Source organism: Penicillium paradoxum (assembly GCF_028828445.1).
Source record: "Penicillium paradoxum strain IBT 22861 chromosome Unknown utg000005l_segment0_segment0, whole genome shotgun sequence".
Taxonomy (NCBI): Eukaryota; Fungi; Ascomycota; class Eurotiomycetes; order Eurotiales; family Aspergillaceae; genus Penicillium; species Penicillium paradoxum.
In genome coordinates, this window is record NW_026643183.1 from 4,140,260 (window position 1) to 4,163,177 (window position 22,918).

The 22,918-nt window shown below is 37.5% G+C and overlaps 4 protein-coding genes across 4 annotated transcripts; 2 read left to right on the forward strand and 2 right to left on the reverse strand.

The window, feature by feature from the left end:
* Window positions 1–14,618: 14,618 nt before the first annotated feature.
* N7457_006477 (uncharacterized protein) lies at window positions 14,619–16,598 on the reverse strand (the record flags this gene model as incomplete). The annotated part of the gene is made up of 3 exons (XM_057177521.1): window positions 14,619–16,033; window positions 16,127–16,366; window positions 16,430–16,598. The coding sequence occupies 3 exons, from the start codon at window positions 16,596–16,598 to the stop codon at window positions 14,619–14,621; spliced, it is 1,824 nt and encodes a 607-aa protein (XP_057031823.1).
* Window positions 16,599–17,162: 564 nt separating this feature from the next.
* Window positions 17,163–18,188, forward strand: N7457_006478 (Phosphatidylethanolamine-binding protein PEBP; the record flags this gene model as incomplete). The annotated part of the gene is made up of 1 exon (XM_057177522.1): window positions 17,163–18,188. One exon carries the CDS (start codon window positions 17,163–17,165, stop codon window positions 18,186–18,188), a length of 1,026 nt encoding a protein of 341 aa, XP_057031824.1.
* Window positions 18,189–18,620: 432 nt separating this feature from the next.
* On the forward strand, window positions 18,621–19,256 carry N7457_006479 (YbhB/YbcL family Raf kinase inhibitor-like protein; the record flags this gene model as incomplete). The annotated part of the gene is made up of 1 exon (XM_057177523.1): window positions 18,621–19,256. The coding sequence occupies one exon, from the start codon at window positions 18,621–18,623 to the stop codon at window positions 19,254–19,256; it is 636 nt and encodes a 211-aa protein (XP_057031825.1).
* A 1,237-nt stretch (window positions 19,257–20,493) lies between these two features.
* N7457_006480 (Zn(II)2Cys6 transcription factor domain-containing protein) lies at window positions 20,494–21,968 on the reverse strand (the record flags this gene model as incomplete). Its single annotated transcript, XM_057177524.1, has 2 exons — window positions 20,494–21,407; window positions 21,470–21,968. 2 exons carry the CDS (start codon window positions 21,966–21,968, stop codon window positions 20,494–20,496), a joined length of 1,413 nt encoding a protein of 470 aa, XP_057031826.1.
* Between the last annotated feature and the right edge of the window lie 950 nt (window positions 21,969–22,918).

Here is a 22,918-nt window from a genome sequence, read left to right on the forward strand (position 1 = left end):
AGACTCTGCATTTTCCCGACACCACTATCACTGTAGCCAATATTACCCATAGTTTCCGACTAGTCCGATCGGGGTACATGGTAGATCGAATTCAGTATTGGCTATATAACAAGATGTACACCATCTCGACCACACGATATTGGAACATACGATGAGGACTCACGCTTTCTATGCACCAAATTATACACAAGCAATCCTTCCCCACGCAGGCTGGTTCCAAATCCTAGTTCTTTGAAGGATTGGAGCTTCGGAATGCGTGTATCTGAGTAGAAACGGTGGAGGTTCATCGACACCGCCAGCACACACACGGCATCAATACTCATATCAGAAGCTTTTCTGTTACATTTTCTGAACAGTAATACTTCAGAAGAACAAAAGGTTTTTATTTGGGGATAATTTGAAAATAGGATCTGGATGTGGATCGGGCGCACGATTATATAAAATGGAAGACTGCCATTGAGTCCACCGACACACGAGTAATTACAAGTCCATTACTTTTTGGAATGTTCAAAGAATTCATTCAATTTCAAAGGGCCTTTGACTTACATCTAATTCTTAATTATCTAGGTTTGTCAATGTGACTTTAATATAGGAGCTGACATTGAATTAGGGTTGAGTTTCAAGGTTGCCTACGGGTATCTAGTTCGGAGGAACTATGAAATGTGCTCATGTAGCCATCATTTGCTGCTGCTTCCATCAACCAGCCAAGTGGCCGAGCAGTAACTCAGCCATCACATCTTCCTTGGTCTAGTGGTGATGATTTCCGCTTGTCATTAACACCGATAAGCGCGGGAGACCGGGGTTCGATTCCCCGAGGGAGAGATTTCTTTTTGCGGATTGATTTTTCGTATGTGGAGACAGATTTGTGCTAAGAACGGAAAGTGGACAAATCATAGACGTTTGTTCAGAAGCTAGAATGAGCCCCTGCGCAAGGATACCTAGATCCTTTGAATTGTGTTGATGAGACGCGGATGAAGGGAAACCGGAGATAATATCAGAAGTAACTACAATGTATTCCGGGACATTACCTGCTGAATGCAGGGGCTATTTCAATAATCTTAGAATTTGATGGCCTCTCGCACTGCCTATCAATACTTTACAAAAAGCGGCTGGAGATATCCGGAGAGTTAGTCTCAAAGCTTCAATTTATATCGGGACGTATTCTGGGTCACAATGGACTTCTCATCTTGGGGCTCTATGCTGTCAACTGACGTGGTATTCAGTATAGTAGGGGTCCAATCAAGGGAGTTGAAATCTCTGTATTTCTGTATCCACTATTCTAGCAGGAAATATGACTATCTGACTAATATCAAAAATACTGCGTGGACAGGATAAACTAAACTTCCGGTATGCCGATCTCATTCTCCGACACACCCCCTCAGCTAGCCCAGTATGGTCTAGCTACTTCCTACACCTAAGTCGGCATGCTATTTCTCTCCCTTTGTTGATCAAATAACCTATACTATTAACTAGCTCCTACTATTAGATAGCTTATATCTATCATCCTTAACATTTTGAGGAAAGCTTCATACTTTTACCTAGTAAGCAACTTTGTGAGTCCGTCTATAGCTATACTAGCTATCGGCACCTATTTCACCTTAATTCTTCCTTCCCTAACTTCCTATCTAAGCTAGTGCCGATAAATATTAATATATCGTAATTTCGTCTCGAACGCTATATCCTCGCTAGTTAGAAGACTAATAGTACGCTAATTATCGTAATTAATACTTAGTTAATAGGAAGAGATAAAACCGAGGGTATTAAGAAGTCTACGCTACTATTATAGCTATTTTATAGTCTCTAAGAGACCGAGAAGCTTAGCTTTAGTGGTAGAGGTAGTAACTATAGGCTACTTACTAGCTTTCTAGTCGACTAGTCCGCTATATACCTAGTAGATATAGCTAGCGGAGCTCTTTCTATTAGGATAATCCCTATATAAAGTATTACTAGCGAATTATATAGAGTCCCTTTCTATATCTAATTCTACGCTATATTTAATAGCGAGATAGCGGGTAGAATTAAGGTAGGTAATAACTCTATTAGCTACCTAATAGTACTAGGGGCCTAGGTTTATTAAGTATTATACTAGATAAGTAGTCGATTTTATAGTATCTAGTCTTATAATCGTAGTAGTATATCTAGTAGATCCTACCTTCTTTTAGTATAATAAGATCTCTTAGGCTATAGCTATATCCTAATATAGAGTTAGCTCTTTAATAGGTATTAGGATATATACCGCTAGTTTATCTATAAGATTATATCGTATAGTAATACTTACTATATAGCTATCTTAATAAAGCTATAGCTTCTTTTACTACCTATCTCTAATAATATAGATATTAAGAAACTATACTATCTCTCTATAATTAGTTAGTTCCTAGTAAGTTTCTAGATCTCGTTCTAGCTATATAGCCCTTTCTTATACCTCCCTACTATTATAATAGGTAATTAGAATATTATTAATATAGAAAAAGACTATTAGTCTATTTCTAATAAAGATATAGGGGTCTTCTAAGGCTTATTATAGTCCTAGCTTACGAAATATACTAGCTACTTCCTATTACTAAAGTTAAGGTAAGATCCGTAGACTATATAGTACGCGGCGGAGTTTCTAGTATTTACCGGGTAGTCTAAACCTATTAGGTATCTAAGTATAGACCTCTTTTTCTAACGTACTATTTAAAAAGGTAGTAATAGTATCCCGCTATCTTAGATCGAGATTAAATACGGTAATAAGAGTAAAGATTATTCTTATAGTCCTTACTACTAGGGTAGTAGCTCTCTTTTCTTCGTACGAAATAGTCTCTAGGTCTCCCTATACGTATATATAAGCTTTAAATTTAACTAGATAACTATCCTAATCGTATTTATAGGTGAATACCTATATAAGAGGTAGTATTTACTTACCTCTATCCTTTAGTCTCTCTATAATCTTATAGGTTTCCTTTTCTATTAGAGAGTTAATCTCCTTTCTTATTACTACGAGAAAGCCTTCCTAAAATAGATAGTTTATAATATCTTTATAGTATTTTAGGACTAGGGGGAGATTATCTTAATATCGTCTAATTTCGGGTTTCTTAGTATATAGTCCTATAGCGAAAGTATATAGTAGTATAGGAGGGTCTTCTTTTTCGTCTATAGCTCCTATAATTATTATATAGATATAGTCTTTATCTTACCTAGTTTAACGTCTTCGCTTTCTACTAATAATATTACTAGTATTAATATCTCCTATAATTTATCTACTTAAGGCGAGAAGTTCCGCCTATAGTTATCTTTCTAGCTTATTTTCTAACTTATCTTCTATATTAAGGTAACTATTTGTCAAGGTAGTACTTATTAACTAGGTGAATAATAATACGAGAGGGATACGTAGTTAGAACAAAGGGTATTCGATTCTATATTAGTTATAAGACTGAATCTTACCTTCCCTTTTCCTATAGGTGTCTTCCTTTTATGATTTAGGTTCCCCGCTTCTCGGGACCGGATTATATTAGTTCTATCCCGATATCGTAGGGTATTCGGAGAGATCTCCTCTATCTAAGAAAAAGGGAGTCTAAGGTAAAATAGTATAATAAAGAAATACTATAATAACTATCCCCCCTTCTCTATAAAACCCGTCCCGGGGTTTTAGGTTAAATAAAAGGAAGTATAAGTTATAAGGTAAGAAGGCTTCCTATCGAGTTTATCCCTTTTTCTATTATTCGGAGCCTTATTAGTATAGCCGTAGTAGTAGCTAACGGACGGGATACTAGCGATCTAGTACCGGAACTAGAACTAGTCTAGTGCCTAGGCTACTTACGTTCTAATTTAAAGTCTTTTAATACTACCGAAAGGGAGGTTTTCTCTATCTTCTACCGGTATAATATAATTATATCTATCCTTTACGAGCGATATTATATAGATAAGAAAACTTATAATATAATACGTTTTTAGGCCTTTATTATAATAAATCTATACTTATCCTATATAGGTACTTATTAGTATAATAAAGGATACTTAGGATTTTTCTACTATCCTAAAATTTTTAAAGATTCTTTTAGATAATAAAATAGAGTTATTAGAGTAGATCTATATAGAAGTTACTAAGAATTTATATAATTTAGTCTAGGCGTTTAATATAGCGGTTATTAATTACTATTTATATTAGAATTTAGTAGATATAAAGAAAATATAAGCTATAAGTATTTTATAACTATTTCGTTAACGATTTATCTTCTAATAATAGTCTAGCTATTTTAGGTAAATTATAACGAGTTTATAAATAGTTATCGGGCTAATATATAGACTATACTTAATAGTCGTAGTTTAACTCTATTAGATTAAGATAGACTTTTAAGTCTACTCTCTAGGGATATAGGATATATTTATTAGACTATTACGAAATAGAGATATTTAAAGTCCGTTTTTAATACTTTTATAGCTATATTTAGGGAAATTATAAGAATAATCCTACTTAATACTTTTAGGATTAACGAGTATAGGAGGTTCGTGATTTATTCTCCTCGATAAAAGGGAAGGTACTATATATATAGTTCCTTTCTTATAATAAAGGTAGCCTAGAATAAAAGAGGAATTTATTTTAATTTTCTAACTATAATCTTTCTTTCTTTACGTTATTTTATTATTATTTACGCGTAGTTTCTTATATATTTTATAGATAATCTTTTTATATCTTATTATCTTATCTTTTATAAGTCCTATTTATTTCTATAGGAATCTTCCTTTATTATAACGCGAGATTATAGTTATAGTTACGGCTATAGTTATAATTATAGTTAGGGTTATAGTATAAATCCTATTAACGATCTATTTATAGACTAGTCTATACCCTCTTCTCCTTTAGCTATTTCTAAAATAATATCTAAGGTTTATAACTATTCTAATATAGATCTACTATCGACTCCTCCTTATATAGGTCTTATTAGGACTACTTATTATATTTAAAACTCCGGTTCTTCTATATATCTAAAACGAAATTATCCTATCTAATATCGCTTAAATTAGTACGTTACCTATTTATATATAGCTAAGAAGAAGTAGGTTACTAATAAACCCCTTAAGGTTAAATATAAATCTAAGGCTATTAGTTCTATCTTTTACTAATATTATATAAAGAAGCGATAGGTATATAATTTAGTATAGATTCGTTCGTCTTTCTTATTAGTATCGGCCCCTAATCGTATAGGTTCCGAGTAGTATTATTAGTAACGCTATAGATCTAATCTTAATTATTAAATAGTCTACCTAATTTTTCGAAAAGTTAGAGGATCGCCCTAACTATATAGAATAGGATAGGGTTAATAGGTCCCGATTTTTCTATAGGCCTACTATCTAGACTATTATAAAGAGTAGGATCTATAGGTTAATCTCCGACTTTTTAATATTAATCTATAGTTATCGAGTTACTTATAGTTTCCCCTTATCTTAAAAGAAAACTTCTATTATAAGTATTATCTTCTCCTTTTTAGGTATATTTCCCTAACGAATCGGTAGGATATCGCTAATATTTATAAATAGTTCCTCTCTTCTTAAGGTCTAACCCCTTTACTTCGTCTTAATCTTTTAGCTATACTAGCCGAGCGGAAGACTTATAATATTTTTATTTACTACTTTATCTATTATAGGGATTTAGGATATATTTTATAGAACGCCGCGAAGTATTTATTTATTAGAGATCTAATAATAGCGATTATTATAAATAGTTAAGATACTAATATAAGCCCTATACTTTCCCTTAGTATTTAGGCTAGCTTTCTAATTATACTAGATATACTATAGGTTTATTATATATTCGTTATAGGTTCTAGAATTATTCTATTTTCTTATTTTTTAAAAGTTATCTCTTCTATAATATCTCGGAGGTATTTCGATAGTAAAATAGGCTTATTTCGATCTAGATTTATTATCTTTTTTTTATTAATAGGGTATTAAATTTAACTATATACTTTAAGCTTTCTTCTTCTTTTCCTTAAGTTTTCTAAAGGACTTAATAGCTTCTTTTATATTTCCTATATTTTCTTTTAGGATCTACTAGTTATATTTAGTAGGCTAACCCTTTTATTTTATTAAGAAGTATCTCTTCTTATTAAATAGTCTTTTATCTTTAATATTTTTAATTTCCTATTTATTAGACTCTTTAAGTTCTAATATTAATAAGATTTTAGACTTTTCTTCCTTTTATAGTTCTAGGAAAGAGATATAAAATATATTATATATTTTATTATATTAGTTTAAAAGACTTAACTAATACGCTTAGGATCTAATAGAGTTTAGGACCTATAACGGTCTAATATATCTTAGGGCTAGTTTCTTAGTATAGACTTTAAATTTTAGGTTTCTTATTAATAACCCTACTAAGTCGCCTTTTTTAAATACTATAGGTTTATAAACGGAGTTAAATCGTTTCGCGGATAATTCGGAAGCTTTTCGCTATCGTTCCGTTATATCTTTCTATAACTTTTTTAGAATCTTAATTCTTTTAGTTACGGCTAAGACCTCCTTTTTATATATTTTATCCTTAGAACGTATATAAAAGTTAGGCTTATAGCTTATAAGAGCTATAAATAGAAAGTAGTCTATAGTTATATTAGGCGAGTTATTATAGGTATATTATATTATTAGTAGTAGTTTTAGCTATATAAGTTACTCTATATTAATAAAATATCTAAGATAATATTCTAATATTTAATTTATATACTTAGTTTAACTATCCGTTTAGGGGTAAAATATAATAGAAAGGCGTAGTTTTATCTTACTTTTATAGTATAGTTAAGACTAAAATTTACTAGTAAATATAGGGCCTTAATTAGATATAATACCCTATAAGGGTCTATAGTAAAGTTCTACTTTTATATAGAAAAGCTCTACGAGCTCGGAGGCGTTAATTAATATAGAAATAGTAAGAAATAGAGCCTATTTCGTTATCCTATTAATAATAATAAAGATACTATCTACTATATCGTTTTTATAAATTATAGGTAGTAATCCTATAATAAAGTCTATTAATAATTTAGCGAAGAGTTAAGTAGGAATCGGTAGTATTCTAAATACGCTATATAACTAATACCTCGGAGCTATATTTCTTTAATATACTATATATTTAGAGATATATTCCGCGATATTTTAGTATATATTTTATTAGTAGAAATATCTTTATAGTAATATTAATATTCTATATTTACTAAAATATCCCGCTAAGGTATTATTATAATAAAGACTAAGGAGTTTTTTCCTTAAGTTCTCTCCCGCGGGGATATAGAGTCTTTCTTTATACCTTATAATACTATATAAATCGACGCTCTAGCCTTTATTATCTAGTTTTAACTAGGAAATAGTAAGTTTTCGGCGGTATATCTTAGGATTACTATCCTAGATTTTCTCGATTAGGTTTTATAGGTCTAGTTATACTTCTTATATATATATAGATTAGTTTCGGTATATATACTTAACCGTTTTATAGGGTATTTATTAGTTATAACCTAACTCCTCCTATATAGCCTAGTTAGCTACTTCTATACTAGCTTCGTCGCTATTTATATTAGTCTATTCTAAATTAAACTAGGATTTACTAGTATATAAATCGCTAATACTTAGCGATTCGGCTATAGTAATACTCCGTTTCGGTAATATTCTAGTAACGATTCTATTATATAATAGTCTAAGTAAATCTTCTACTAAGGCGTCCCTTAGTTTTAGATCTACTTTTTAGGATAATATATCTATAGGATTTATTTTTTCTAGTCTATATTTAATAAAAAAGTTATATAAAGATAAGAATATATATTATCTTACTTATTTTCTATTTAGTTTTAGCTACTTTATAAAAGTCTATAAATTTATATAATCGGATAGAACTTCTATAGATCGGATACTTCCTTTTAAATAGTATCGCTAATATTTAAATAAGTAAATAATAGCGAATAGTTCTTAATCTAGGGTAAAATAGTTAAATTTAGCCTTACTAAACTTTTAGGACTAAAAGACTATAAGGTACTATTTCCTATCTTTATCCTTCTAAGATATAATCCCTTTTATACCTTTATTAAAAATATTAGTTTCTAATCGCGTATCTCTTTCTAAGTCGAAATAGTATAATAGTATTAGTAACTAAAACGCTATAATTAGATAGTAAAATATAAGTCTTTTATAGATATTAAACTAGACTTATCCGGGTTTTCTTCTATTTTTTAATCTTTTTAGTAGGGAAGTTAATAGAAGTATAATCTATAAAAACCGCGGTATAAACTATTAGTAAAAGTTATAGAATCTAATAAATATTTAGATATTATAATAGTTTTTAGGAAGTTCCTAGTTTCTAATAGATTCTACCCTTTAGGGGTTTATAGAGACGCCCTTTAAACCTACTATAAATCCTAGGAACTCTACCTCTTCCTAATAGAATATATACTTTAAGGCCTTTATATATAGACTAGCTCTTCTAAGGTTTTTAAGGACTTTTCGGAGGTATTTTATATAAGATTCCTTTATTAAAAAAGATATTAGTATATTATCGAGATATACTATATAGATTATATTAAGATAGTCTTTTAGTACGTTATAAATATAACTTTAGAATATAGTAGGGGTATTAGTTAGTCTAAATAGTATAACTATATATTTATAGTACTTATATTAAGTATAAAATATAGTCTTCTACTTATCTCCTTTCTTAATACGAATTCGGTAATATATATCTTAGATATCGACTTTACTAAACTATTTAGCTCTCGCTAATTAGTCTAGAATTTCTAAAATAAGTAATAATAGGTACCGGTTTTTAACTAAGATTTTATTTAGCCCCTAATAGTTTATATAGAGATATAATCTACTATCCTTTTTTAGAATAAAAAGGATTAGTACTCCTATAGGACTTTTAGATAGTTAGATTTATCTATTTTCTAGGTTCTTATTAATATATTCTCGAAGTTCTTTTAGTTCTTTTTAGGATAAAAGATAAATTAGTCTATAAAAGGGATTTTCTCCTAGTAATATATTAATAGTATAATCTATAGCCTTATTTAAGGGAAGGGTTTATATATTTTTTATAGAGAAGATATTATAGAATCTTTATAGTTCTAAAGGTAAATTAGGAGATTCTTCTATATCCCCCTTCTCTTCGTATAGGAGCTATACTTCTTCGGGTATTTTTACTATAGTATAGATATATATATAGTTCCTATACTCTTTTATAAATTAATATAGAATTATTATTTTATAGTTTAGGGTATTAAATTACTATTTTTAGTTTAGTAGAGAGAGGTTAATTTTTTAGTTAACTAAGGTTATTATTAATAGTAGTACTAGACTACCTAAAATCTTTAGATCTCTATTAATAGTAATATAGGGTTATATAAACGTTCTAGTAATTCCTTTATTATCTATAATAGTTATAAAGATATTCTATACCCTATATATAGTTACTTCTTTATATCTTACTACTTTAATAATAGGAGGTATAAGTTTCGCCTTTTAAAGTTTCTAAGTTTTTATAAATTTATAACTAATAAGATCGACTTCTATATAACTATCTAGATCTATATAGGTTTTAATTTTTCTTACTAGGATCAGAGTATAGAAGTATATTATTATTCCGATCTAAGGAGTCGAAATAGGGAAATCTACTCCGACTTACTCTTATTTCCCTATTATTTCGTTAAGGATCCTTTTACTTTTACTAGTTATACTTTTATTTTCTTTATTAGGGAGTCGTTTAGATATTTATTTAAAAGGTAATCCTTACTTTAATAGGTATAATAGGTAAGTTTCTTTCCTATCTTTTTATTAATAGGGTTTCCTCGCCTTTTTAACCTTAAGTCTTTTAGATTTCTTTTTTTAGAGGAGTTTTCGTTTTTATTATATTTTTCGAATTTTCTCTTTTTCTTCTTTATATCTAGGTCTCCCTACCCTAATTCGGTCGCTTTTCGTTTAGGTTTTATTTTCTAGTTTTAAAGCTCCTAAAATTTTAATATAATAGAAACTATCTCCTCTTAAGTTTTTAGAAGAGTTAGATTATATTTATAGATATAGGCTTAGAGTCTATAATTAAGTTTTAAGAAGAAGATAAGGGCTCTTTATTTCTTACTTTATTTTAGAAAATATTTTTCTAAAAGATTTAACTTATAGTAAAAGTCTCTTAGGTCTTAATTATTTCGCTAGATTATTTATTATATTTAGTTAGTAATAGTAGTTTATATATTTATAGAATTTTTTATTAAAGATAAAGTCTATTCCTTAAGATAAGCCTACGAACCCTATACGATTTAGCTTAGAGTCGAGAGTATTTTATCTAAGTAGTTATACTAAAGTTATTAGTAGTTCCTATTTATATAGGATAGGATATTAAAAATCTTTTACTTTTCGGTACTATATTTTTTACTTACTCTTTTAAATTCTAGATATAGCCTAAGTAATTAGTCTTCTCTTTCTTAGATTAAGAATTCTTCTATAAAGTTAGAGTTCTTAAAACGGATTTCCTAACTACGTAGATTTAGGGAATTACTATAGATTTAGCTACGATATATAGGTATTTCGGCTACTCTTTTAAGCTATTTAATCCTTATTATAAGGGCTTAGAAGGTTTCTTTCTTAAGGATTACTTAAGAATTATCCCTATTTCGCTAAGGATTCGGGGTAGTTTCGGAGGGTTATTAGTTATCTCCGCTAGCGGTAGTAGGTGCTTCCGAGAGTCCTAATAAAGATTAGATCTCTCCCTCCTCTATCTTATAGATAGTAGGGTTTTCTTATAGAGATATCTCCTTATTACCCTATCGGGATTATAAACTCTATCTCGTTATTATTTCTTTAGGTAGTTAAAGAAGAAGATTTAGAATTATTAAGGTAACTATTTATTAAGGTAGTACTTATTAACTAGGTAAATAATAATATAAGAGGGATACGTAGTTAGAACGAAGGGTATTCGATTCTATATTAGTTATAAGACTAAATCTTACCTTCCCTTTTCCTATAGGTGTCTTCCTTTTATAATTTAGGTTCCCCGCTTCTCGGGACCGGATCATATTGGTTCTATCCCGATATCGTGGGGTATTCGGAGGGGTCTCCTCCGTCTAAGAAAAAGGGAGCCTAAGGCAAAATAGTATAATAAAGAAATACCGTAATATTCTATAGTAGGAATAGCTTTATTATTCTAAGCCTAGTCGCTAACTAGATCCTCTAGATCCCCTAGTATATCTACCCCCTAACTAGGGGTAGTATAGTGATCCTACGTATAGGGTTCTTATAGCGGTATAATAGGGAGCGGAGGAAGGGGTTTATCCGGAAATATACCTAGCGGTGCTCGGGGTTTATAGATCTTAGGTATTTACTATATAATCGTAGTTTTTAGGGAGGGTAGGACTACTTACTAGTCTACCCCCTAAAGTAGAGTAGTATCTCGCTAACTAACTTCACTAGCTATCTCCCTCTACGGAGAGTTCTACTATATATTCTACTAGTTTTCTTACTAAGATCCTTACTAAGATCCTTAATAAGATCCTTAATAATTATAGTACTAAGTTTCTTATAGATCTCGATAATCTCTCTCTTCTATTTCGCTAGTCTCTTAACTAGCTATCACGCGATCGAGTACCTAGTTAAACTCTTCTATAGTAATTTCCTAAGGTTCTTACTATATTAGTATTAGAATAAGCTAATATCTATTATAATTAGGGGTATATTTATAAGTTTTATTAAATACTATATCCCTAATAGGCTTCACTTTCCTATTATATAGAAACCAGATTTTCTAGATATTTAATACTATATAGCTAACTAAGAATCCGATCTTAGCTCGTAGGTTTATTTTATTAGACTAGACCTATTTATCGATCCTATAGTATACTAAGCTTCTATATAGTTTAATATTTAATAGGTTAATCCTTAGCGCCTATAGTACGAACTCCTTCCGTACCTCCTCCTATAGTATAACCTAGCGGTTTTCGGTAGTAATATACGTCGGCGTACGATTTAGTAATTATACTATAGCGTTAGCGGCCTCTAGCTATAGATCTTTTAGGAGCTTTCCTTTAAGCACGAGTATATATATATAGGTAATAATTATACTACCGGATCTTTCGGTATAACTATTTATTTCGGAATACCCTAGGGGGTTATAATATATAAGGATACTATTAGAAGTAAGACTATATTCCGTAGGTTTTCTAGCTAAGGACTTATTATCGTATTAGAAGGCTTTAATTAGTAGATCCTATTAGTTTCTTACTAGTTCTATAAAACGATTAATCGCTAGCTAATACTTAGGCTTTATTTTATAGGTTATTAGCTAATAAAATCTAGGATCTTCTAGGTAAAAATAAGAGATCTAGCGGTACTTATTTTCTACTAGTAGTAACTAAATAAAATTAAAGTATACTCTTCTAAATCGTCCGAAAGTATATCCTACTACGCGTCTTAATATCTACCTTAGTATACGACCTAGCTAATAAGTCTAGTATAATACCTATATTTTAGTAGACTCCTTTTCTTTATCGTTAAAAATAACTCTATCTACTATAGTAGCGAGTTTTATAACGCTTCGCTAGTTAATATAGGTAAGTCTTCGGTGCTAGATATCTAATAAGGCTTTTAACTACTAAGGTTTTACTAACTTTCTCTCTATAAAATAGGCTTACTAGGGCTATATTTCCTTAGGTCTATCGAAGATCTAAAGGTTAAACTAATCCTAAAGATTTATATAGATAATTAGTCTATTATTAGGGTCTTTAATATAGTTTATACGCTAGTACTATATCCCGCCCTTCTTTTTTAGTATAGAATAGGATATTAGGTTTATATAGAAACTAGAGGAATAGAGGGTATTACTAAATATAATCTCTATTTTACTTTTTACTAGATATCTACCTACTAGTCTAACCTTCCCCTTTCCTAGTACCTAGGTAGTACTATCTCCCGTTATAAGGTCTAAAATCTAGGGTATAAAGTCGATAAAAAGGTCTCTATTATTATAGATATAGGTACTAGATCCTATATTAAGGATCTATCTATCTTTTAAGATAGGTTCTCTATTTTTAGTAAGTAAAAGGGTATATTTACTAGTCCGAGCTACCCCCCCCTACTCTCTAGTATAGGGCTTAAGGGTAGTACTAATATACGGTATAGAGGTAGTAGCGAAGCTTACTTAATTTATAAACTCTTCCTTCTAAGGTTACTAAGTTTACTATACCTTTTCTACCTTCGTTTCTACCTATTTCTTCTAAGTAGGCTCTTTAGCGAGTTTTTACTTAATCCTTTCTAGCTTTCTAGGGTTAATATAGGTCTATTTAGGGCGGCTTTCCTTATTAAGATACTAGTATATTATTATTTTATATAAATAGTAGAGGTTTCTATATAGGTACCTCCTCTTTTTAAATAGGATCGGCTCCTTAGTTTAGGACTAGGTCTAAGACTTTACTTCTTAGTATCCCTACTAAGTTAAGAATACCCCTTTTAGAGGTATAGTAGATAATACCTTTTATACCCCTATTTCTCGATTTATTACGCGGAATAACTCGAGGAGATTATAGGTTTAATAGACTTTCTTATCTATAATAATCTCTTAATACCTTCCTTACTACTAAATAGGTAGGACCTCTTTAATAGTATATAGGAAGTCCCTATTTACGTCTCTATTATTAATACCGAGGCTAATTACTTACTCCCTTAGGGTATTCTACTATTCTAGCTATTATTCGATATCTCTAGTTAGTTTCTAGACTATAAAGACCTTCTATTTTATTCGAACTTCCTCCTTATATACCGTCGATCGAGAGAAGCGATCTCTTAGGTATACTAGTCTATTATATAGGGTTTAATAGTTAATAATAGCGAGATAATAGGTTAGGTCTAGGAAGGTATAGATATATTTATTTATATTAGATAGTCCTTTTGCCTCTTTTTCCTAAATCGACCGGTCTAGTTTAAAGATATCTATCTTATCTCTCTAGTCTCTTTTATCGGAGTTAGTCCCTCCGTAGGGGTATATAGGCCTAATAGACTCTTTTTGCCTAACCGGTCTCTCTATTAGGGGAATATCTAGGTTATAGTGCTCCTAGACTTACTTTTATATCGTATATAGCTTCACCCGGGCGAACTAGGTGCGCTATTAGGGCGAATCCTTTAGTTTTTCGCCTTTTATGGCGGAGAGAATTATTAATACTTCTATTGTTAGGGTTAGGTGCTATATAGCCTTAGCGGGCTACTATATAGCTTTAGAGGTTTTTAGGTGCTAATGGGCTCTATATCTTGTGAATAGCGGCCTTATTTCGTGCGAACCGGGCTCATAACTGTCAACTGACGTGGTATTTAGTATAGTAGGGGTCCAATCAAGGGAGTTGAAATCTCTATATTTCTGTATCCACTATTCTAGCAGGAAATATGACTATCTGACTAATATCAAAAATACTGCGTGGATAGGATAAACTAAACTTCCGGTATGCCGATCTCATTCTCCGACATATGCCAAGCGCCTTGATGCCAATAATCTCTTTTTTCAGTGGAAGGCTTGAGGTGAACCTATTCTTTTTGATTCCACTGCCTCAACCAGTGGCTGGGGCGTAATATTTCATCTATATTCATAATCGGTGTCATAAATATCTCCTAAACGCCGTGTAAACTCTGCTGGGCTATGAATCGCGAGTCAGAAGCCCCTGGGCCTCTTGGTAATACTCAGCGGGGCCAGCGTGGGACTTGCCCAGGGTGTCAGCTATAGCCAACGCTTCCCGACGACCCTTGTCTGCATTAACCATCCACACGAGTGGAATCGGTAGAAGAATCAAAATCGCGATGAAGAAGAAGCCACTCCGGACTTGCCCGGTCGCATCGACCAGTAGGCCCACAATAGCTGGCCCAATAAATGAGCTCCCCTTGTCTGTAGCAGCATAGAGAGCGTAGAAGGCGGCCTCACTGCCGGGAGGAATCATGAGTCCGAAGAAAGATCGGCAGTATGATGCAAGACCTCCTGACACTACTCCGTGAACGATGGCTAGCGGGAAGATTTCCCACGGTCGTTGTAAACCGATGACACCCCAATTTTTGATGAAGGGGATGTAGGCAAGCAAACCGTACAACGGAATCATCTCAAACAGGAACATGCAGACCATGATGGTGTGGTTGGACTGTAGGCGAAAGTAGCGAGACACGTGTGGCCATAGGAACGCGCCCATCATCCCGGACAACGTGGCAGTAATTGAAAGCAGTCCGACGAGTGGTGTACTGAGTTTGAGTTCTGTACGGGCGAAAAGAATCGCAGTGGCAGAGACTGTAGCCATTGCGTCTGATATCAGGAACCAGGCTACCAGGAAGATCAGTACTTCGCGCAGCTTTCTGACTACCTTGACTGTCCCCCACAGCGATTTCCAGGCGAATCCGACCAGCTGCAACCAAGCTCGCCAACGTGCAATTCCTCTAGTAGAGCCTGTGTCTAGAGGAGGCCCCGGCCGAGTCTTCAGCAAATTACGAGTAACAAGTGTGAATGCCGCCCACCAGATGCCAACCAGGAGTAGCACGAAGCGCATAGGAAGAGTGCCGGAGAATTTGGCGAGGGAGGTCTTGGATAGGGTGATGAGCATGATGATGCTGATGATTTGTACAAAGACTGCTGCACAATATCCGAGACCGATGCCTCTCGACGAGATTTTGGTGGAGAGCTGCAGCTCGGGCGTGGACGACGACGGGATGTTGAAACCCTTTCCATCTTCTGGGGAAGTTTGCGGTTGCCCTGACGGCTGAAGTCCATCCAAACTGTCCGTGTCATTATCATCGTTATCCCAAGCATTCCAGTCCGAGTTATCGTCGTCCATATTGAAGGTCGACATTTCTGCCCCATCGTTCGCCTTTGGATCCTGGAGAGATGGGTCGTTGGCGACAAGAACAGGTAGATAAGAGTTGAGAATGACAAAGGAAGATCCGAGACATGTCACCCCGACGACTACCAATATGGCACCGAGAATAAACACAGGCGGTGCAATGAACACAAACAACATGCTGGCGAGCGCACCGGCGAATCCAAACACCATAAGCAATGTCTTACGGTTGTTCTCTATACATCCGATCGGATAAAACTATCGTTAACCCTCGTGTCCCCATTGAATTTTGGCACTGTATACTGCCAAGTTCGGCTTTGCAATCATACCGTAATCCGCCAGTGCACTGAACGATATGAGTGTCAGTGCCTGGATAAGTACTGCCAGCGAAAATGTGTACATGGCGAAGCTGGCTGTGTTGATTTCGAGGCCGAAGACCGGAACCACGCATTGCCCATCTGCATTGCTTGTGCTGTTTCCTGCGGAAGGTCCAACGCAGGGAAGGCGACTGGTCTGTAGGGTGCCGCGCTCTCGGGCTAACTGTTCCAAGGTGAGGGGCAGGAAAGAACCTAGAGGTTCAATGAGTATTTTGAATTCTTCTGTGCTGTATGATATGGAGCTCTTTCACGAACCTACGCCACAGACCGCGAACACTTCGGCCGCGATTCCATATGAATACCAACCAAGGATTTCTCGGCGGCTTGTTGGTGTGGTATCTTCGCCGGCATACCGTGGTGGTCGCTGCTGTACGCCTTCCGCAGGCGACGGGGCCTGGAAGGCAGCAGATATTGAGGAAAACATGGGGAATGTTGTTCAAAGGTTCCCAGCCACGGAGAAAATGTAGCAATCCAGGTACGACGGATGCGGGCGGAACCCAACGCGGCTAGGCGGCAGGCATTGTTGGTGATGTCATAAGATCGACATGATCTGCGCCTCTTTGGGAACATCCTTATCTGGAGATCTATAAGCTGTGCGCAAGTACATGGTTATACAGATGAGGTGTCAGAAGAATAGCGGTAAACGATCTATGCGGAAATCCACAAGCTTGGACCAGCAGTAATATCACCAACAAACTATACACAGAAAAACCACCTCATGTCTGACATTTTCGCCGCCAGTTACGTCCCACAAACCTCCCGCCTCATCGCGATGCTATTATGTTATTGAGTGACCATTTATGGTCTCTTTTTACCCAATCGCCAAGCTTATAACAATTTCATATTAGTCTATGCATATTGCACCTGGGCAGGCGAGACGTGACTAATCGTATCGACGTCAACATGTAGTCACACCTGTTGGAACAGACTTCAAGCGGAGTGCGCATTGCGTTCAGATCAATTCAGCATTTGAGTCAATGCCTACGGAATGCCTGGTTCCGTTTTTCTGCTTGGTCCTGGCTTTATCGGCGGAGAGATTATCGACCTCCTCCTTACATCGGACTATACTGTAACAACACTTGTTCGTCGAGAATCGGCCGTTCCAGATTATGCCAATTTAGGTGTCAAGTCAGTGGTTGGCAATCTGGACGATGCATCAATAATCAGGGAACAAGTGACTATTAATGACATTATTTTCCACACTGCGACTGCAGACCACTTGCCTTCCGTACAAGCCATCATCGATGGCATCAGACAACGAGCAGCGCAAGGCCTGGAAACAATCTACATCCATAACAGCGGAGCATCCCTCCTTTCCGATACTGCCAATGGGGCTTACAAGAGTGAGACTATATTTGATGATGAGAACCCCGAGCAGATTGATGCACTGCCTGATTCCGCCTCGCATCGCCAAATCGACCTGGTCATCATCCGAGCACGCCAGGAACTAGCATCTCATGCGAAAATGGCCATAATGATTCCTCCTCTCATCTACGGGGTGACTACAAGGGAGAAGCGTCTCTCGATTCAATTACCCACCCTCATTCGATACTCGATCAAACATGGCTATGCCGGTCAGATCGGGAAGGGTCTGTCACTCTGGAATCAGATTCATGTTAAGGACCTTGCCCGGGGATATATGGTTCTGCTGCATTGGATGGAGCGTACGCCCATAAAGGAGGCTGCCCAAAATCCATATTTCTTTTGTGAAAATGGCCAAGAGTTATCGTGGGGTGAATGCGCCGCTGAGATTGGCCGAATACTGAAGAGCAAAGGACGCATTGATCAAGCAACACCGCAGACTGTTCCGGAGGATCACTGGTGTGATTTGTTCGGGGGTCACTCTGGGATTATGGTCGGATCAAATGCACGCAATAGGGCTAGTCGACTGAGGAAGATGGGATGGGCACCCTTGGAGAAGGGAACCCTGGCCTCACTGGCTGAAGATGAAATTCCAATCATTTTGGAGGACACTGGAGAGTTCAATGGTTATGCCAGCGTCGTTGCTTCGTAAGTCATAAAGCTCGTTTCACTTCCGACATCGATGAGATCTTTCAGCAACTAGTGCCGAAAGTAGATTGTGCAATTGGATCATCAAATATTCTGCAATATCAACTGGGGATGCGATTAAGGTCAGAATAGTAGCCTTAGGAACACAGAAGGTGACTCCGGACACCATTGGCTTTAGGGAGGAACACCTGTTTGTCGTGCAGCTTCATATATTCAACTCTGGTGACTCAATTAGTATATCGCATGGAGGGGTGGGCAGCTGAACAAAGTGAAATGAAGTCCAGAGGCCCCTGCCGATTCCGGGCCGGTCCAGGGCACCTTCCAAATCGGGCGGTGCTGCCTCGTGAATCGCAACATCGTGACATTGTCCCTTTTCCTCATCTCGGGAAAAATTTGAAAAGAACACATATCCGCTGTTTTATCGACTGTTCCGACCATGGCAATTCTGCATTATCTTGAATTCATCCTCGGGAGGCTCTTGTACCCCATTCGTGGCCATGATTCGCGTCAAATCATCCACTGCCCTGCCTTCAACAATCTCCCTGAGCCGAACATGAGACTTGACGCACCCGATGTTGGCCCTTCGGGCTCTAAGTTACCTATCTATTGTACCTGTAAGGCCGACGATGGAAAAGGCACTCTTCCTGAGCTGCGCTGGACCGCGCCGAACTGTCGTGAGCAAGCCGAGGAGTACGTACTTCTCTGCGAGGACCTCGATCCGCCAATTCCATTTATGGTCTTCCACCACGGTCTTATCTGGGACATTCCTGCATTCGTCACCAAGGCGCAAAACGCTGATATCCAGCCCGAAGAACATGCCAAGATCTCTCGCTTGACCGTCGCCGGGTGGCGCTTTGTTCCAAACTTACTCAAATTACCGTATGTCGGTGCTGGTGCACCCCTCGGTCACGGAATTCATCGCTATGTGTTCACAATCATAGCGCTTAATGAGTCCCTGAAGTTCAATGCCCCCGAGAAAGCAACGAAGAAAGAGATCAAGCGTGCTATGAACGGCAAAGTCATCGGCTGGGGTCAGTGGACTGGGACTTTCGAGAAGCCTTGGCCCGTCTAGGCATCGTTAACAAAATATCCTTCACGCCATTACAATCGAAGTGGTCTGAGGGGACGGCTTTGAAACGTGGGCACTGAGATCCTTGACAGTCGGTGTGTACCATGCCTTTCCTTCGCTTGGATCCTTTATATCTGTATTATTTTTAAGCTGGGCGAAGCCTTGAGAAAAATACATCTCTTATCTCATCTTGTCACAGTATTGTACACTTGTCTAATCACTGGGATGATCACCAGTAGACTCCCAAGCACCCAGCCTCGATGAAAATATCCGTCTCACGTCAGAACAGAGTTACGTATATTGCTCTCACAGTCCTCGGATGGAATTCTCGAGAGGTGGTGAGTCCAACGCACTGTTCCACATTAACCATGGGAAGTTGATGACATCGCTTGCACCATCCAACAGTTCTCAACAGAGTACTCGAGGAATTTTCCGGTTATTTTGCCTTCAAGGCTCGTTTCTTTTACCAAAAGTCTTGTCAAGACGCTGATATTTGTTGACGTCTGACCAAGTCTTTCACCGACAATGTCATCGACGCGCCGAATGATTTAAAAACTGACGAGAAAAAAGAATGTGATTGTCCGTGAGTTGATGCCTGTACGTCAGCCTATGGACTCAACACTTCTTTCTGGGGAGTATTTGGATCCAATCTATAATTTGCGACATTTAGATTGGGAACTTTCCAATCCAACAACATCCCGAAACAGTCAGCCATCGTAATAAACTACATATTCCTTACTGAGGTCTTTCTGAGGGCCAGCTGACATGATACCCTTGCCTAGTACGACGCAATCCATTGGTATATCCTGGAAGTGTTGACTCCAAGGACCATCCTTGGTTAGACACGTTTTTAATATTGCAGTCATATCGCGCGGAACTTCGGGTTCTTTCCAGGCGTATGCACTGGCTCGGCGATTTATTGGGCTGCTAAGAGTGTGTTATCTTCCGCTCTTCTTGTGGGCTTTGTGGGCTGGAAAGCTTCGTGATCTGCAAGATCAAGTGGTATTAGTTCTTCTAACTTCTCTTCACGAGGGTAGGACTGCTCAAAAACTCCTAGCGAGCATGGCCTCTAGTTTGAATACTCGAAGTTCTCTTTTGTGCGAAGCACACCTATTTCGATGAACCAGTTGGCACCTACTACTTACTGTTGAGCCGCGATCACTAAAATAGAACATAGAAGCTGACAAGGTCTCAGATTCCATTCCGCGTTCTACTATTTACACACAGTCCCCACCAGCGATCACTCGAAAATTCGAATAATCGACTGCAGCCGCCGGTCTGTCTCGTCGGCAATAAAAAGGTGCCACTTGGATGGTGCGGCACGCTCTAGATCGTGAGAGATGAAGCGGACGATAATTAACAGATGAGACAGACAACGACGCATCTGGTCGAGATCTTCCGCTCCCCAGACGGAATGAACACCTCCATGCACCGAGAAAGTGGCCACTCTAGCCCTCACATTCAATTCCCGAGCTGCTTTTTCAATCGCCATGATCAACAAAGTGAGGGTATCAGCCCTGGCGTTTGAGGCATAGCACACCGGGCATTGAAGGGTGACCATCCCCTGTTGCTGCACCCTCTCAAGGCGGAGCAATATCCCGGTCGGGCTCTTCAAGTCCTCACATCGAACAACTTCACTGAATGCTTGGACATAGCAATTGCAGTGAAGGGAAGAAGTATCTTCCGGCAGTTTCTCGAGATCAATATCTTCCACTAGAAGAGATTGACTGGAACTAGTGAGATCAGGCTCGAGGAGCTGCTGCCAGGCATCATTGGAGGGCAATTCCATGATCCTGGCAGGGTCCTGCACTGTTCCCGAGATTTGAATTGCATTCGGTGCGAGGCTAAAGGGATAAATTGCGCCACTCTGAAAGGAAGGCCCATGTTGGGCCACCGGCACAGCAACATGTAGGGGATCAAATCCTCCAATGGAAGGCTCGTCGGCCATCAAACCAATGTGGGGAGCATATAACTGTGTGGAATAGTTAACGAACGGCCCAGAACAACGGGGACCCCCAAAACATCCGAAACCGTCGGTCCTTTCAGACGAGCTGTCAAGGCTGGCATCAGCAAATCCTGGATCGGTATGGGTATTGGCCTCCTTTGTGCTGAAAAACTCTTGGTCCTGAGTATGACCTCCGGCTGTATCAATTTCTGCGTATTCCGATGGTCATCCCTTGATAGCTATGTATCCAATGCATTGAGTTTGTGCTCACCTGGAAAATCTGAGAACCACTCTGTGAAAGTCGGCCACTGAGAGTCTTGTTCCGCTGGTGTGGCTTCAGTGCCGTTGCCGGAGTCGCTTTTGTGCGACTCTGCTCTCTCGCTAACAACCGAGCCGGATTTTGGACTTGGACTCGGCAGCCGACTCTGGACCCTGCGCGCCCTCTGCGCTCTCGCTACTGGGACTGGCCTTGATGCCCTCCCTGCATTTCCCCGAGTCGAACGATCAACTACCTCCCCTCCACCCTTGCGCACATGTATACCTGCACCCGCTGCTGCTGGCCGAGCTGTCTTCTTCTTGGCTGGCCGGCCTAACGGTTGCGAGATTGAGTAGATACACTGGTACCCGTGGCTCTCGCACCTTTGGCACGGGTGAGTGTGGCTACATCTTATCTTCGCTTGTTGACAGGCGTTACAGGTGGTACGCATCTTCTGGTTGGGAAGGAGCTGATTGTTCGACTGGGGAGACCTCTTGGTTGAGCTCTCAGGCATGTGTGAAGTCAGGGAAAAATAGGTAGGAAACGCATTCCCACAAAGGATAAGGACACTCCTGCTGACCTTGGATCAACCAAAGGTATTTATGTTCTTTCATCTTACCTAGAATCCCCTCTCCCTAGCCGTGTCATCAGACGAAATCGTTCCTGTCCAACAACACAGGCCCACGTTTAATTGCACTCCTGCATCTATTGCAAGATTTGGGATAACCTACCCACACCCCCACAGACTCCCCTCACAGCAACTGCCGAAAGCACGAAGAGTTACATGGAACATGAACTTTACTAATGACAAATAGTCTTGTCCTACCCCCCCTTAAGACCTACGTGCGAGTACTACGCATGTAGCCTACGGTTTCCTTGGCAGTACGGGGCTCATTAACCCTATTCGGTCATCCATGAATGAGCCCCCTTCAATGTTACAGTGTACTTCCAAGGTTGAATAGCTATGTCTATTTAGCTACTGATCGGTTTCAGTCATAGCACTGTATGGTATTGTCATTTCATCAACCTTGTATCTGGTCTTCTGGCAGACGTCGGCACGCTCCGAGGCAGGGGAAGACAATCATTATCGGTGTTTGTTGAGGGAGATCCTATTACAGTTGCTAGTGTATAGGAAATTGGAATGTCAAGCGCAAGCCGATCATTAGATAGCAGACATGAAGCTGGGCGGCGATATCTATCAATTGGACAATGACTTGTCGCCGCAATGAGAATATGTATCAATTGATCTATCTGTCAATCTTCTGTACCTTTTCTGCAAAGGATAACTATACTCGGCGCAAACGACTCTTCTCTTAGATCAAACAGTAACCCAGTTGCTCTTTTCATTTCTGTTCTAGCAGATTATACATTCTAGTCTTCCTTATCGAACTCAACCTTACTTCTATAGTTGATGGTTTACTCAAACTCATGTGTTCTATTGTTCTATGTCTTTACCCACTAATT